The sequence below is a fragment of the Neofelis nebulosa genome, chromosome 3 (assembly GCF_028018385.1).
Source record: "Neofelis nebulosa isolate mNeoNeb1 chromosome 3, mNeoNeb1.pri, whole genome shotgun sequence".
In the NCBI taxonomy this organism is placed as follows: Eukaryota; Metazoa; Chordata; class Mammalia; order Carnivora; family Felidae; genus Neofelis; species Neofelis nebulosa.
Window position 1 is genome coordinate 186,540,688 of NC_080784.1, and position 15,353 is coordinate 186,556,040.

Here is a 15,353-nt window from a genome sequence, read left to right on the forward strand (position 1 = left end):
CATTATGCTCTTACGAGAAGATTTAAAGTGTGGCAATGCTAATTATGCATTCCTTTTACATTTACACGCTGGCACTTTTTTGTTTTAATCAGAAAACTGATTGCTGATTTTTCTTGTTACCATGGTGATTTAAACATTTTTTTCTCCCCCCCCCCGCCCCCCCCAGAGCTTGAAAAGGAAAAAATGCATGCTTTAGTACTTTGTTAACTTCCTCAGAGATCAATCTCTGGGCCTAAGGGGGTCTGGGACACCATCTGAACCAAGCCCTTCAGTTCACAGATGAGGAAACTGAGGCCTATGAGATTTAAGCATTTTAGGACTAAAATAGCTGCCATTCAGTACCTACCCTAAAGTCCCCTGCTAATGGCAGATAAATGAGACTTGCCCAGGCCAGGTCTCCTGACTCCAGCAAATGGTCTTTGTACCACGTCACTGGGCCACATGCTCCCAGCTATGGTTAGATCATCTACCAGAGTTTTGGCTTTAACCTAGAAACGTCCACATCATCATGCAATACCCTGGGTCCTCCCTGCCCCACCAGCCACCACCACTGTCCTGTTCTTTCAAAACCATCTCCGGATTCACAAGATCTTCTGTAGGTGTTGAAAAGAGTCCCTAGGAGAATTCCTTTCCATATCCAGAAAAGCCAGAGGGTTTGGAGCTCGTTCCGAAAGTTCGTGGAACGGTCTCTTGGCGGTGAAACTCTTGACGAGTCTATCTAGAAGTCAGATTGTCAGTGTGGTGGCAGCTTTTTCAAGTTGATACATTTCAGGATGGACACTGGGAACTTCTAAAAATGGTCCCACCTGCTGAAGACTGTATAAGACTCCAGGATTGCTGAGCATGATTAAGATCACTAAAGACAAGCTAGCAGTTTGCACAAACGATGGCCCCTGTGTTAACCGTATGTCACAAACGCCTGCAAACTGCTACCCCCATATCACAGATGAAAAAAACCACAGCTCAGAGAGGCTAAATAACTAGCTTAACACTCATCTGGTATAAATGTCAGAGTCGTGTAAGTCCTGGTCTTTCTGGCTTCAAAGTTTCTGCTGTTTTCAGAGGCTCCTGGGGAGGGTTCCTAGAAACAAATGCACCAACTCTTTTATCAGTCCTATAAGACATGTCCCTGAAAGTAATAAATCTTAAAACACGTTTCGAGGGTAAAACAGGTATACTATCTCTAGTATTAATAGCTAACATTTGTTGAGTACCTCGGCATGCCAGACCCTGTCTGGGCACTTGATATACACTAGCTCATTTAATCCTTATAACAGCTTAGCGTGGTATAGATCCTTTTATTTCGCCCATGTTTTAGAGGCAGAAGGAGAGAAGGTAATTTGCCCAAGTCACATAACTGATGAAGGAGAGTTCCCGAGTGGCCAGTGGCCAGAGACTACAGTCTTCGTAACCGGGACACCTCTCAGCCTCAGTCCGTAAAGCAAAGTATGCCAGCCTCAGCACCACTGATATCTGGAGCTGGATCATTCTTTGTTTCAGGCAGGCTACCCCACGCATTGTAGGACTCCTAGCAGCATCCCTGGCCTCTACCCACTGTCTATTAGCAGCAGCCTGCCCTCCAGTTGTGACAACCAAAAACGTCTACCGATGTAACCACCTGTCCTCTGGGAATCACGATTGCCCTGTGTGAGGGGCGACTGGGTGGCTCAGTCAGTTAAGCATTCATCTGTTGATTTAGGCTCAGGTCATGATCTCACGCTTGTGAGATCAAGCCCCGGGTCAGACTCACACTGAGTCTTGCTTGCTTGGGATTCTCTCTCTCTCTCTCTCTCTCTCTCTCTCTGAAAAGTAAACGAATAAGCTTTAAAAAATTGCCCTATTTGAAAAGCGCTGACATGAAGTACAAAACTTCATAAGCTTCCCTAATATTTATGGTGGTTTAGCCTCCTTACTAAAGGTAGATAGATAATTAAACCGAGTAGTCACGATTTCCGAAACTTATCCACATTTTATCTAAATAACATAATTTAAACCAAATTTGGTACATCATCCAACTGGAATAAGAATGTGAATAAAACAAACACTCCTTTCTGATTGACTGGTATAATTAATTCATGGCTCACATAATATCAATGCCATGAAAGAAAAAAAAAGAGAGAGAGAGATGACCACAGGAAACATAGACCGGGAAACATAGACATAGAGAGTTGTTATTCTTTCCTTCCTTCCTTCCTTCCTTCCTTCCTTCTCTTTCTTCCTTTCTTTCTTTCATTTTTTCTTTCTTTCTTTCATCTTTCTTTCTTTCATTTTTTCTTTCTTTCTTTCTTTCATTTTTTCTTTCTTTCTTTCTTTAATTTTTTTCTTTCTTTCTTTCATCTTTCTTTCTTTCTTAACTAAAATATCTGCCTGGAAGTCACAATACAAACGCAGAACTTCACATCCCAGGAGGTCAGAACCGGCAGAGATCTTTGCACATCTGTTCTAGTCTGCCATGTTACAGAAGGGGCCCCAAAGTCCGAGTAGCCTACGTAACGAGTGTAAAGTTACTTATCAAGTCAGGGCCACTGGACTAGAAGCTTCTCTCCCGGCTTGCTGGGGTCTAGGTGTGGTTGCGTGTCCTGCACACACTGGTTTAAACATTCAACACCTGTCGTACATGTGTCTCTGCAGCCAGTGGTTCCCGTCCCACACCAGCCCGGGCCTCCTCAGACCCCACGGCCCCGTCCACCAGTCCGGCTGTGACTCCAGCTGCAGATGCCTCCGCTCAGGACCAGCCCACGGTCACTAATAACACAGAGCCTTGAGAGTGAACTGTGCGCTCCAGGTCTCTCCCGATGAGAGACAGTCCTTCCAACAGCTGGTATTGGAAAGCTGGGGCTAGGGCATTATACTGATAAACACCTTACATACATGTCTTGTCAACTGGATGCGAATTTTGCACTTGGTGTCTTTTTTTTTTTTTTTAATCAAATTAGGAGGAAGTACCCAGAGCAGGCAGTGGCTAAACCAAAGGTTATCAGCCAGATACAAGGAGACTCCTGATCACAGGGGTCTGTTGAGGAGGTTAACTGGGTCACTGCAGATGTGTGTATGGGGAGTCAGAGTTTGCCCTGTGGCCCATCTGAATCCTTACACACTGAGATGCATTTAAAAAAAATCTTAGCCCCTGTTCATTCCCTGTTATTAAAGAACAGAAAATTGTGACTTGTCTACCAGGTAGGGAATATTTCGGTATGTGTGTTTGCCACAGTCCGGCTCCTCAAAGTCCAAAAGACGGGTTTCAATTTGACTTCCAAGACCCGGCGGTTCTAAGGCACCTTGAAATAAATAGGTTATGGCTGGAAATGCAGGGAGGGTGATGGCTTTGTAAATGGGTTTACATTTTTCTCCTTGGATTTTTCTAGGGTCGGGCTTCCGAATCATTTAATGACATTGTTGGATATCGTTTACTTTTCAATCAAATCCATAAAATAACATTTAGAAAATTCTTAGTATTTAACTGTAGTCTTCTCCATGAATTACCCATTAGAATAGACTGGCAGCAGGGGAATATGCAGGAAATAAGCCTTTAGCTCATAGTTCTGTCCCTACCCCTTTTGCCTGCCTGAGTTTGTGCGAGGGTGTGTGTGTGTGTGTGTGTGTGTGTGCATGTGTGTGTGTGAGAGAGAGGGGGGGGTTGGGGGGGAAAGAGGAAGAGCAGACTGTCTGTATGCTGTATGCTGCTAAGGTAGTAAATAAATCAGTAATGCAATATTGTGGGTCCAAACTACTCTTTGCACTACTTTATTTACAGTAGTAAATAAAAATTATTTTTATACTGTTGACTTCTGGGAAGTGGCTTTTTTTTCCTTTTTCATAGTTACTGCTGTCTGCATACAAAGTCCTAAGGTCCATGCATGCTCCCCAAGGAGGCAAAAAAAAAAAGAGTCCTCCCTATGAGAGGGATTATTTCTGGTAACCATGAATATTTACAGATATAAAGGTGGAAGGAGGCTCTTCTCCAGGGATCCCATGCTCAGAGTTTGGCCCCCCGTGATGTTCGCGTGGTGCCAAACATGGTCGGGGCTTCTGACTACTCTGGGGCTATATTTATATCAGTTCTGGGTAACACTTGCAGCCCATGCCCTTTCTCCTGTGCCTACTGTGTGTGTAGAACGCTCTTGTTTTATCAAAGGTTGTCTTTCCTGTTTGCGAGCAAGCCAGACTTTGGAGTCTGACGGCCCTGGATTCAAATTCTGATTCTATATCTTACTAGCTTGATAACCTTGGGTAAGGCATTAACCCTCTCTGAGGCTTGGATTACTGCTTTATAAAGTAAGGGTCATAAAATCCACCCCTCGGACTTCTCATGCAGCTTAAATGACATAATGGAAGTAAACCCCCCATGGCAGTGCCCTAGACGTGGTTGATTATTTTTATTAGAAAGAGAAGGCTGAGGGGTGCCTGGCTGGCTCAGTCAGTAGAGTATGAGACTTTTGAGCTCAGGGTTCTAAGTTCAAGCCCCACAGTAGGTGTAGAGATGACTTAAAAATAAAATCTTTAAAAAAGAGAGAGAGAGAGAGAGAGAGAGAGAGAGAAAGAGAGAGAAGCCCGGGAGTCCAGATACCAGGTAAAGGGCTCTTTGCTCTACCTGGATCCTCTCTCCATGGCAAACACACTCACTCCTCAGTTGCTGGGATCATAAAACTGCTGGTGGCTCACAGCTATATCCCTCACTGGGAACTGCCCAAGGTTATGTCCTTGTAAGAGCACCTCACGGCCAATGACTTGTTGATATAGGGCAGGCTTTCTCAACCTCAGAACTAGTGACATTTGGGACCTGATGGCCACCTTGTGTATTGTAGGACATTTAGCAACAGCTTCCCTGGTGTCTACCCACTAGATGCCAGTGGTGCATGTACCCCCCCACCCCCCCACCCCCCCACACACCAATTGTGAGAGCCAAAAAATATCTCCAGACATTGCCAAATGTTTTCACGGGAGTGGGGAGGGAGGGAACTCACCCCTGCCACCCTTCACCTCGGGAATGACCAATGTAGGAAAAAAGGCTTCTTGCTTCAACTTGGAACAGCCCTGAAGGGCCCTCCCAGCTCCAGGATGCCAGCTTGGTGGCAACCTCATTATAGTTCAATATCTCCCTCTGCCCTATTCTGCCTTCCTTGTTTGTGAAGGATTTCCTGACACTGGTCCCATAAAATTTCACATGCCACCCTGCACCTCAGAGTCTTTTTCCAAGGAACACAGCTATATTAGTCTGCTAGCGCTGCGATAACAAGGTATCCCAGACTAGGGAGCTTAAACAACACAAATGTTTTTCCTCACAGTTTTAAAGCTTGATCCGGGTCCAAGATCCAGGTGTAAGCAAGGCTGTTTTCTTCTGTGGCCTCTCTCCTTGGCTTGTAGGTGGCACAGTCTTCCCTCCATGTGTGGCTGTGTCCTCATCTCTTCCTCTTATAAGGACACCAGTCACATTAGATCAGAGCCCACCATAACGACCTCATTTTACAGCACTGATCTCTGTAAAGGCCCCATCTCTGAACACAATCACATTCTGAGATACTGGGTGTTAGGACTTCAATGTGAGAATGTTGGGAGGACACAATCCATCCCATAACATCAACCGGAGACACCATGGGAGGCTGCTTCAGTTCCAAAGCGTGGATTCGTGGGAACCATCTTGATTCGAGACGGCCAAACGTGCTCACCTGCAGGTAACGTGGGAAAGAGCTGGAGTCGTTTTGGTACCAGACGACCTCAGGAGAAGCTGGTAGGTAGGTCACACATCAATTCATGTCCCAGCTTAGACACCTGTTCTCATGGGGGTTCTCGAGCTGTGTGATGGGGATCCAGCCCACACCTTCTCAAACCTTGACCTCCCTCTTCTCTTCTCAAGCTCTAAATTCAATTCCTATGAGGCTAGTGTCCAAGCTGACTGGAACATAACCTTGCATAGTGAAGTCAACATGGGTTGGAGACGGGGGGAAGGAATGGAAGAGTAGGGTCAGAACTGATATTTACTTCCTTTCTTATTGTCCCCTCCCTTTGGGACAGTCTTAGATCAGGGGGTGTAGACCAGTAAATTGTGAAACAAATCTAGCACACAGATGTGATTTCTTTGGCACATCCAATGTATTTTGTTTTAATTTGAATTATTTCCTAACATCTTAAAATCAAGGATTTGGGGCTCTTCCTAATAAAATCTGAAGATGTAAAAAAGTAGCTTTCCTTCCCACATGGCAAGAATGAGCTGAGGCTAAGGAGGTCTGCTCCATTTAGATAGAGCTTGTGCCTTCTGGTTTACCCCAGTCCCCACCATGTCCTGTTGAGTTACACCTAGCCCACCTAGGCATTACAATCTATGCTTTGTACTTCCTTCTTTTATTCTTAGTGACCTCATTTTGGCAAATCTGAGAGAGATGCCCAGATTCATCTAGTGCTTAATCATTGTCAAGCTTCTGTTAGCTGGATAAGTAGTGGTCTTTCTTTCCACTCTTTGGTAGAGAGAGATGCCAAGTTGTGACTCATTTGAAGTCCCAACAAAGTGTCTAAAAAAGTTGTAGGATACAATGGCAATTAAAAAATAACCAAAAATATTTTTAAAAAATTTTTAATGTCTGGTAATTAACCCAACAGTAAATTCACTAGATCTTCACCAAGAAAGCTAAAAATTTTGTTTTAGAAGAGTTTTTTTAAGTGTATTTGTTTATTTTGAGAGCGAGAGCATGAGGGAGGGGCAGAGAGAGATTGAGAATCCCAAGCAGGCTCCGCATCATCAGCACAGAGCCTGATGTCGGGCTCAAATTCACAAATTGAGAGACAATGACCTGAATTGAAGTCAAGAGTCACATGCTCCACTGGCTGAGTCACCAGGCACCCCTAAAAAAATTTTAAGCATAAAAGAAGATATAAAGTAGTCCAAATGTCCATTGATAGAATAATAACATACAAATATGTTAATTTCCTCAAAGTTAATGTATAAATTCAATGACATTTCAACCAGTCCTGATTCTGTGTTTGTGAGGAACTGATAAGCTGGTTTTAAGATGTGTATGGAAGGGGACACGTCCACGTACAGGTGAAGAAAATCCGAAAAAGAAGAAGAGAGAGAAGTGACTTACCAAACATCATTTTACCTCAAACCACAGGAACAGAAACAGTGGGGTGGCGATGGAGGAATAGACAAATGGTTCAAAGGGGAACAATCGAGAACCCAGAAGCAGACCAGTTATAAATAGACATTTGGTGCATGGTAAAGTGTCATCACAAACCAATTGGACTAAGAGTGGAATGTTTAGTAGACAGAGTCAGGAAGTTGGCTATTCCCAGGTAGAAAAACAAGATGGACACTGTATTTCCTGTCCTTTATATAAAAAAATAAATAAATTTCATATATAATTAGACTTAACTGTGAAAGGCAGAACTGCAAGACTCGTAGGAGAAAATTCAGGAGAGTATTTTACTGAGCTTGAATCAGAAAAGATTTTTTAAACAATATATACATTTCTTTTTTTCAAAAATGAAGGATTTCTGCTGTGATGCCACAGACAAAATTGGCAGATTGGTGACAGACGGGGAGAAGGCTTTCGCAACATCACCACGAAGGATCAATGTCTGCATTGGATAAGGAATGCACACTAATCGACCACAGCAGAAACCCCAGTAAAAAAATATATATATACATATATATGTCTGTGTATATATATATGTATATATGTATATTCAAAGCACATGATCAGGCAATTTATGGAAGGAAAAAAATCTAATGACATACAAGTGGATAAAAGGCCTCTCAATCTAACCCAAAGTCAAAGAAATACAAATTAAAATGAAAAGATATCACTTCATAACCACATATTTGCAAAAATGAGAAAGACACATAAGACTGAGATATGGGGGAAGAGAAGCTCTCAGGCTTAGCTATCACGAGGGCCAACAGCTGTGCAATATGCAGGCAATGCACTTACTGAAAATTAAGTGTTTATTACCCAGCAAGTCTGTTCTTGAGGACAGGCTCCACAAATTGCACATCCGACAGGGGATGCGTATGAGGGGGCTGTTCATCACAGCACCGTTTCAGAGAACAAGGAGATGGAGCAGCCTGGAAGTCCATCATTCGGAGAACGGACGTGGTAGATGAATATGATGGAAAACGATGTGCCAGTCAGAAAGTAAGGAACCAGACTTATGAGCAGCAGCATAGAGAGATGTACAAAATATATTAACACATGAAAAAAGTAAGCAACTGAATAAGATCTGATCTCAATACTGTTTGTGTAAATTAAAAATCCAGCTCCCAAGGAATAGTATACGCGCACGCACGCGCACACACACACACACACACACACACATAGCTCTCAACCTTGGTGATATTCACATTTTGGGCTATCTAGTACTTTGTTGTAAGAGCTTGTCCTATGTATTGTAGGATGCTTCGCAGCATTTCTGGTCTCTCTCTACTAACTGCCAGTAGCACCCCTTCTGCTGTGACAACCCAAAATTTCCCCAGATGTTTCCAAATGTCCCCGGGTAGGGATGGAGGAAAGTCTGTCCTGGTTGAGAATCATTAGGTCAGATCATATATCACGGGCTCAAACTATTAGAGTAGCTAGTTAAGTATTCAGAGGCAGGGACTAGAAGACAGACTGTATGAGGAAAGGAAAAGTATTACAATAAAAAAAGAGCAGTGTTTTGCACACCAGGTATGGTGTGCCATGAACTGAAGAGAATGATTAATACTACGGTGGGTAACTGGGGTCAAAATACAAGAAGCAAAGCAAAACAAAAGAAACTAAAATTGGCCTCAGTCGTCAGAATTGGCAGGTGTTTATTAGAATTCGGTCTTCTACCATTTGAATATCCTTGTAGGGAAAAAATAAGTAGGCCCTATAATCTCTTGATTTTTGGCTTTCCCTGTGACTTTAGACACAAGGAGGAAGGCTTGGCTTTCCTTTAATGAGCCTGTGCTGAAGCATCTTTTGCAAAAGCTCTGGTGTCATGAAGACAGTGTTGGATTAACCAATGGACAGACAAAGCATATCCTGTGGAGATCAGCAGAGCAGAGAATGATACACCGGTGAGAAAAAGTCAGCCCTGATGAAATTGCCTGCATTTTAAAACTAGAGAAAGCTAGAAAGGAACTTTAAAAAAAATGTAATATTTTCTAAAAGTAGTACATTACTAAAAGATACAAATGGGGAATAAAGCTAGAGTAGCTTTATTAATATCATACAAAATAGACGTTAAGACAAGGGGCATTACAAGAGACAAAAAAGGGACACTTCATTATGTCAAAGAGGATAATGAGGGGCGCCTAGGTGGCTCAGTCGGTTGAGCACCCAGCTTCAGCTCAGGTCATGATCTTGCAGTCTCTTGAGTTCGAGCCCCGTGTCCGGCTCTGTGCTGACAGCTCAGAGCCTGGAGCCTGCTTCCGATTCTGTGTCTCTCTCTCTCTCTCTCTCTGCCCCTCCCCTGCTCACGCTCTGTCTCTCTCTCTCTCTGTCAAAAACAAATAAACATTAAAAAAAAATTTTTTTTAAACGGATAATGAATCAGGAAGATAGAATAATTAGAAATATAGGTATGACTAGTAACAGAATGTCAAAAGCGTATGAAGCACAAACTGACAGAAATAAGGAGAAACAGACAAATCCACAAATTATAAATATTAATACACTTCATTCAGTAATAGAACAAGTAAAACTAAATCAGTAAGTACACAGAAGATCTGAATGACAAAACATTTTATAAATGTTTTAACATAAAAGACTACACCCAAAAATCGCAAAATACACATTCCTTTCAAGGGCACATAGAATGATTACAAAGATAAACTATATTCTGATACATAAAGAAAGTCTCAATGGAATTCAAAATATAGAACTTTTACAGAATATGTTATCTGACTACAATGGAAATAAATTAGAAGTTAACAGACTAAAGCAACTAGATAAGCTGGAAAATAAACAATACATTGCTAAACAACTCATTGGTCAAAGAAGAAATCTCAAAGAAAATTAGAAAATATCTTGAACTGAATAATAATAAAAACACATCAAAATTCGTGGGACTGTATATATAAAACATTAACTGTTTCTAAGAAGTAGATCTCAAATCAATGATCTAAATTTCTACCATAAAGAAAAAGAAGAGCAAAATAAACTCAAAGTAAGCCCCCCCCCAAAAAAAAAGGTAAAAAAGAAAAAAGAAGATATCAATGAAATTGAAACCAGAAAATAAAGAAAATCAATGAAATTAGGAGCACCTAGTTAAGCATCTGAGACTTTGGCTCAGGTCTATGATCTCGTGGTCCATGATGAATTCAAGCTACACATCAGGCTCTGTGCTGACAGCTCAGAACCTGGAGCCTGCCTCGGATTCTGTGTCTCCCTCTCTTGGCCCCTCTCCCCCTCAAAATAATAAATAAACATTTTAAAAAAAGAAAAAAGAAAGAAAATCAATGAAATCAAAGCTGATTATTTGAAAAAAAATCAATGAAATTCATAGTGGTCTAGAGAAAAGACACAAAATTGTCAATATCAGGAATAAGTGAACAATATAACTACAGCTATTACAGACATAAAAAGATTAATAAAGGAACATTATGAATACTTTACACCAGTAAATGTGATATCATACATAAAATGGAAAATTCCTTAAAAGATATGAACTGCCAAGGCTAATGTAAAAATAGGTAATGTGAATAGTCTACAGCTTTCAAGGAAATTGAATTCATAGTTTAAAAACCTTTCCAAAAAGAAATTTCCAAGCCCAAATGGCTGTAGTGGTGAATTCTATCAAAAATTTAAGAAAAGGGGTGCCTGGCTGGCTCAGTTGAGAGAACATGTGACTCTTGATCTCATGATTGTGAATTTGAGCTCCACATTGGGTGTAGAGATTACTTAAAAATAAAAAAAAAAAAATCTTTAAAAAAATGAAGAAAAATAGAATCCCAACTCTACACAAACATTTTGGTAAAAAATAAGAACAGGAATTGCTTCAGAATTTATTTTACAAAGCCAAGCATTACTTTGACGTCAAAATCAGACAAAATATTACGAGAAAAGAAAACCAAACTACACATCAGTGTCTCTCATAAACACAGATACAAAAACCTCTAATCAAATATTAGCAAATTGAAACTAGCAAAAAGGGTATTAAAAAGCACAGTACATCATGACCAAATGTAGTTTATCCCAGGAATTCAAGGTTGATTTAACATTTGAAACAAATCAATGTAACTGACCATATTAAAAGGCTAGAAAATGTAAAAAAGGATCATCTCAATAGATACAGAAAAGACATTTGGCAAAATCCAATATTCCTTTATGATAAAAACAGACAGTAAATTTGGAAGAGTAGGGAAATTTCTCAATTGCATAAAGGGCATATGCAGCAAAACCTACAGCTACATTGCAGTTAATGGTGAAAGACTAAATGGTTCCCCCTGACTGGAAACAACACAAAGATGTCAGCTTTCACAGTTCTATTCAGTATTGTCATGTAAGTCTTTTGTAAAATTCTAAGGGATACGCAAAAAAAAAGATACTGTAATAACTAAATGACCTTAGTAAGCCTGCAAGACTCAAAGTCAACATACAAAACCAAATTATATTTGGATGTATTACCAATGAATAATTGAAATGTGAAAAATTCTTTAAAAAACTATAATAGCAGCAGATAATATAAAATATCTAGGCATAAATTTAACAAAGATTTAAAAGATCTGTATTCTGAAAACTCAGAGCATGACATTGCTGGATAAATGGGACAGAACAGAGAATCCAGAAATCCTCACATATATATGGTCAATTGATTTTCAACAAATTTGCCAAGACATTTAACTGCCTTGGAGAAAGATAGTCTTTTCTTAAAAACAACAGCTTGAAAGTCATAAGCAAAAAATTGAAACTGCACCTTACCTTACACTATAGATAAAAATTAACTCAAAGTTTATCACAGATCTAAATCTACAGGCTAAAACTATTAAGCTTCTGAAAGAAAATATGAGCAATCTTGAATTAGCAAAGATTTGTATAAAGGACACAAAAACATGAACTAAAGAAAAATATCAATAAATTGAATTGGATCAAAATGAAAAATTCTTACTCTTCAAAAGATACTGTTAACACAGATGAAAAAAACAAGCCACAAAGTGGGACAATATATCTGCGAAAAATGTATATGACAAAGGACTTGTATACAGCATACATCAAGAACTCTTACAACCTAATAACAAGACTTCAAAAATCCAATACAAAAAAAGAGTAGGGGGTACAATCTGAACTAAACAGACTTTTCATCAGGTTAGCTATAGGGATGCCAAATAAGCACATTAAAAATATAGTCAGTATCAGCAGTCATTATGGAAATGTAAATTAAAATCACATTGAGATACCACTGCTTCTTACTAGCATGGCTAAAATTAAAAGATTGATCATATTGGGGCACCTGAGTGGCTCAGTCAGTTGAGCATCCAACTCTTGATTTCTGCTCAGGTCATGATCTCAGGGTTTGTGAGATCAAGCCCTACATAGGGCCCTGCACAGACAGCGCAAAGCCCACTTGGGATTCTCTCTCTCTCTCTCTCTCTCTCTCTCTCTCTCTGGACCCCTCCCCAACTTGTGCTCTCTTCCTCTCTCTGTCAAAAATAAATAAATAATTATTTTTGGAAAAAAAGAAAGATTGATCATACTAAGTGTTGACGAGGAGATGAAGAAACTAGAACTCTCATTTACCGCTCATGGGAATGTAAAATGTGACCGCCACTTCAGAAAAAAGTTTGGCAGTTTCTGAAAAAGTTAATGGAGTTAATTAAGTGTTAATTAATTAATTTAGTGTTGTCCGATAAAGGAACTTAAATTTTAACCTCACATAAATAATAAATAATTTTTTAAAACTTTTTTAGCGTTTATTCATCTTTGAGAGATGAAGAGAAACAGAGCATGAGTGGGGGAGGGGCAGAAAGAGAGGGAGACACAGAATCTAAAGTAGGCTCCAGGCTCTGAGCTGTCAGCACAGAGCCCCACGCGGGGCTTGAACCCACAGACCATGAGATCTTGACTTGAGCCGAAGTTGGACGCTTAACCCACTGAGCCACCCAGGTGCTCCAATAAATAATTTTTAGTATAGGTATGTCCTAACTATTTAATGGGATATATATATATATATATATATATATGTGTATATATATATATATTATATAAGCCATACAAGCCAGCCATTCCACTCCTAGGTATTTACCCAAGAAAAGTAAAAATATATGTCCACTGTACATAGTATTCATAGCATCTTTCTTCGTAATAGCCCTAAACCGGAAACATCTCAAATGTCCATGAACAAAAGAAGGGATAAATAAATGATGATATATCCATACAGTGCATTACTATCCAGTAATAAAAGGGAATGAACTATGGATACACAAAAAGCATGGATGAATATCGAAGTAATTATTCTGAGTGAGAGAAGTCTGACAAAAAAGAGTATATACCAAATTATTCCATTTACATGAAATTCTAGAAAATATCAACTCGTTTATAGTGACAGAAAGCTGACGAGTGATTGCCTAGGGCATGCAAGGGTTGGGGTGAAATGTGGGACAAGGGATGCATTTGAAACTTCTGGGAGGGATAGATATATTGATTACCTAGATTTTGAGAATGGTTTCATGGGTGTTTACAAGTGTCAAAACCCATCAAGTTGTGTTCTTTAAATATATGCAGTATGTTGTATGTCAATTACACTTCAGTGAAGGTGTAAAATTTTATTTTTAATTTTCCTGTGTGAATTAGCTGTGTATATAACAGTGTGTGAATCTTCGTGGTGGATAAAACAAGCATTTTACTTACTCAGGAAAGAGGACTGACAACCATAAAAAGTTAAATGAAAGCACAAGCATTAAACAAAATGAAATTGGGATCATATTTGCAAATATTAAACCAATGTATTTTAATTTCCCCTACAACTCATGTTCCTTTGAAGCTTTCTCCCTCAGAGATAGTCCCAAAGCTTATAACCAGAGAGTGGAAGAAAACAGATACTTGACTTCATTAACAAATGATGGGCTTGCCAATTAAGCCTGGTGGGGAAAGAGTGGGTTTCCTACATTTCTTTAGTTATATCAAAGGATAGATTTGGAGGTCTAGCCCAAAGATTTTTTTTTAATGGTTGTTTGTTTATTTATTTATTTATTTTTCAGAGACAGAAGCAGAGAGAGAGAGAGAGAGGAAGGGACAGAGAATCCCAAGCAGGCTCCACACTGTCAGTGCAGAGCCTGACTCAGGGTTTGAACTCAGGAACCATGAGATCATGACCTGAGCCGAAATCAAAAGTTGGTCACTTAGCCAACTGAGCCACCCAGGCCCCCTAGCTCAAAGATTTTTCTATCAATGGTGGAGAGACAATTTTCCTTCTGCTTGTGACAACTAGATACAATGGTTGAAAGAGTATAAGGAGGGAAGAGAAAAATTCACTCTTTCCAGCCAAAGGATGGTGGGGGACAGAAGAGAGGAGCAGAATTTGAAAGAGGAAAGCAGATGCCATGGTTGTCCCTTCTCACATCCTCTCAATATCCTCTGTGCTCCCGCCCCTACACATTCCTAGTCCTCAGAAGGACTGACTCTCAAGCTTAGACACAGGGAAGCCCTGGGGCACAGGGACCTCTATCTTCCTTCCATTGGAAGATCCCAGTCTTGCAGACCCTCCGCCCATACCTGAGGTTCAACCAGTGTCTCTGTTTGCCGTAGCCAAGAGGAAGAGCCTGAGGATTCCCTGAATCTTCCCAGCTTTCTGTGTGGTTTGAAGGTGTCCAGAAACACGTGTGTGCCCTGAGGGAGAAATGTGGAAGGAAGCTGAGGGTGCTGGCTGCCTTCTCTAGCAGGGGCTGCTTTAAACATCAATGAAAGCAAGAGTGGAGTTCATTGGTGAGTGGTTGTTGGAGAGGATGTCCCTGAAGCACTGCCCAGGCCAAGGGAAGGGACCACAAGTTTGCTGACAGCAGATATTCGCCTCAGAGCCTGGCTCAATGACTAGACAGTCTGAAGACTTTATACACATACCACAAGAATTCTGCATGTCCCACCATTACACCATCTTACGAGGGAATTTTGGGGGTGAGGGTGGGAGGTGAATCTGGAAGAGGAGACATTTTACATAATGAATCTGAACATCATCCAAAGACACTGTATTAGTTTATTACTTTGGACTAAATAGTTCCCTCACTCCACTTCCCACCCATCCCCACCAATACCCATGGGATGCACACTCAAAAGTAAGTCTAGATTATAGATAAACTAAAGAAAATATATTTCCAATGCACATCTGAGTGTAATGTACATACCCTTACAACCCATTGCCAAGAAAACGCAAGATGTTCAAGGCATTCTATGATGGAGAGC

The 15,353-nt window shown here is 40.4% G+C and overlaps 1 protein-coding gene and 1 long non-coding RNA gene across 8 annotated transcripts in view; one reads left to right on the forward strand and one right to left on the reverse strand.

Annotated features, from left to right (window-relative positions):
- The window catches only part of SEL1L3 (SEL1L family member 3), a 103,486-nt gene extending 99,701 nt beyond the window's left edge, over window positions 1-3,785 (forward strand). For 6 of the 7 annotated variants that reach the window (XM_058722924.1, XM_058722926.1, XM_058722925.1 and 3 more), the window contains one exon: window positions 2,632-3,785. In XM_058722924.1, coding sequence (XP_058578907.1) covers window positions 2,632-2,765 — 134 coding nt within the window. In that variant the 3' untranslated portion in view covers window positions 2,766-3,785. The remainder of the gene's footprint in view (window positions 1-2,631) is intronic. The other variant, XM_058722932.1, reaches the window with a different exon arrangement.
- LOC131507741 (uncharacterized) overlaps window positions 1-15,353 on the reverse strand; it is a 151,940-nt gene that overhangs the window by 109,420 nt on the left and 27,167 nt on the right. The gene's annotated exons all lie outside the window — the stretch shown is intronic.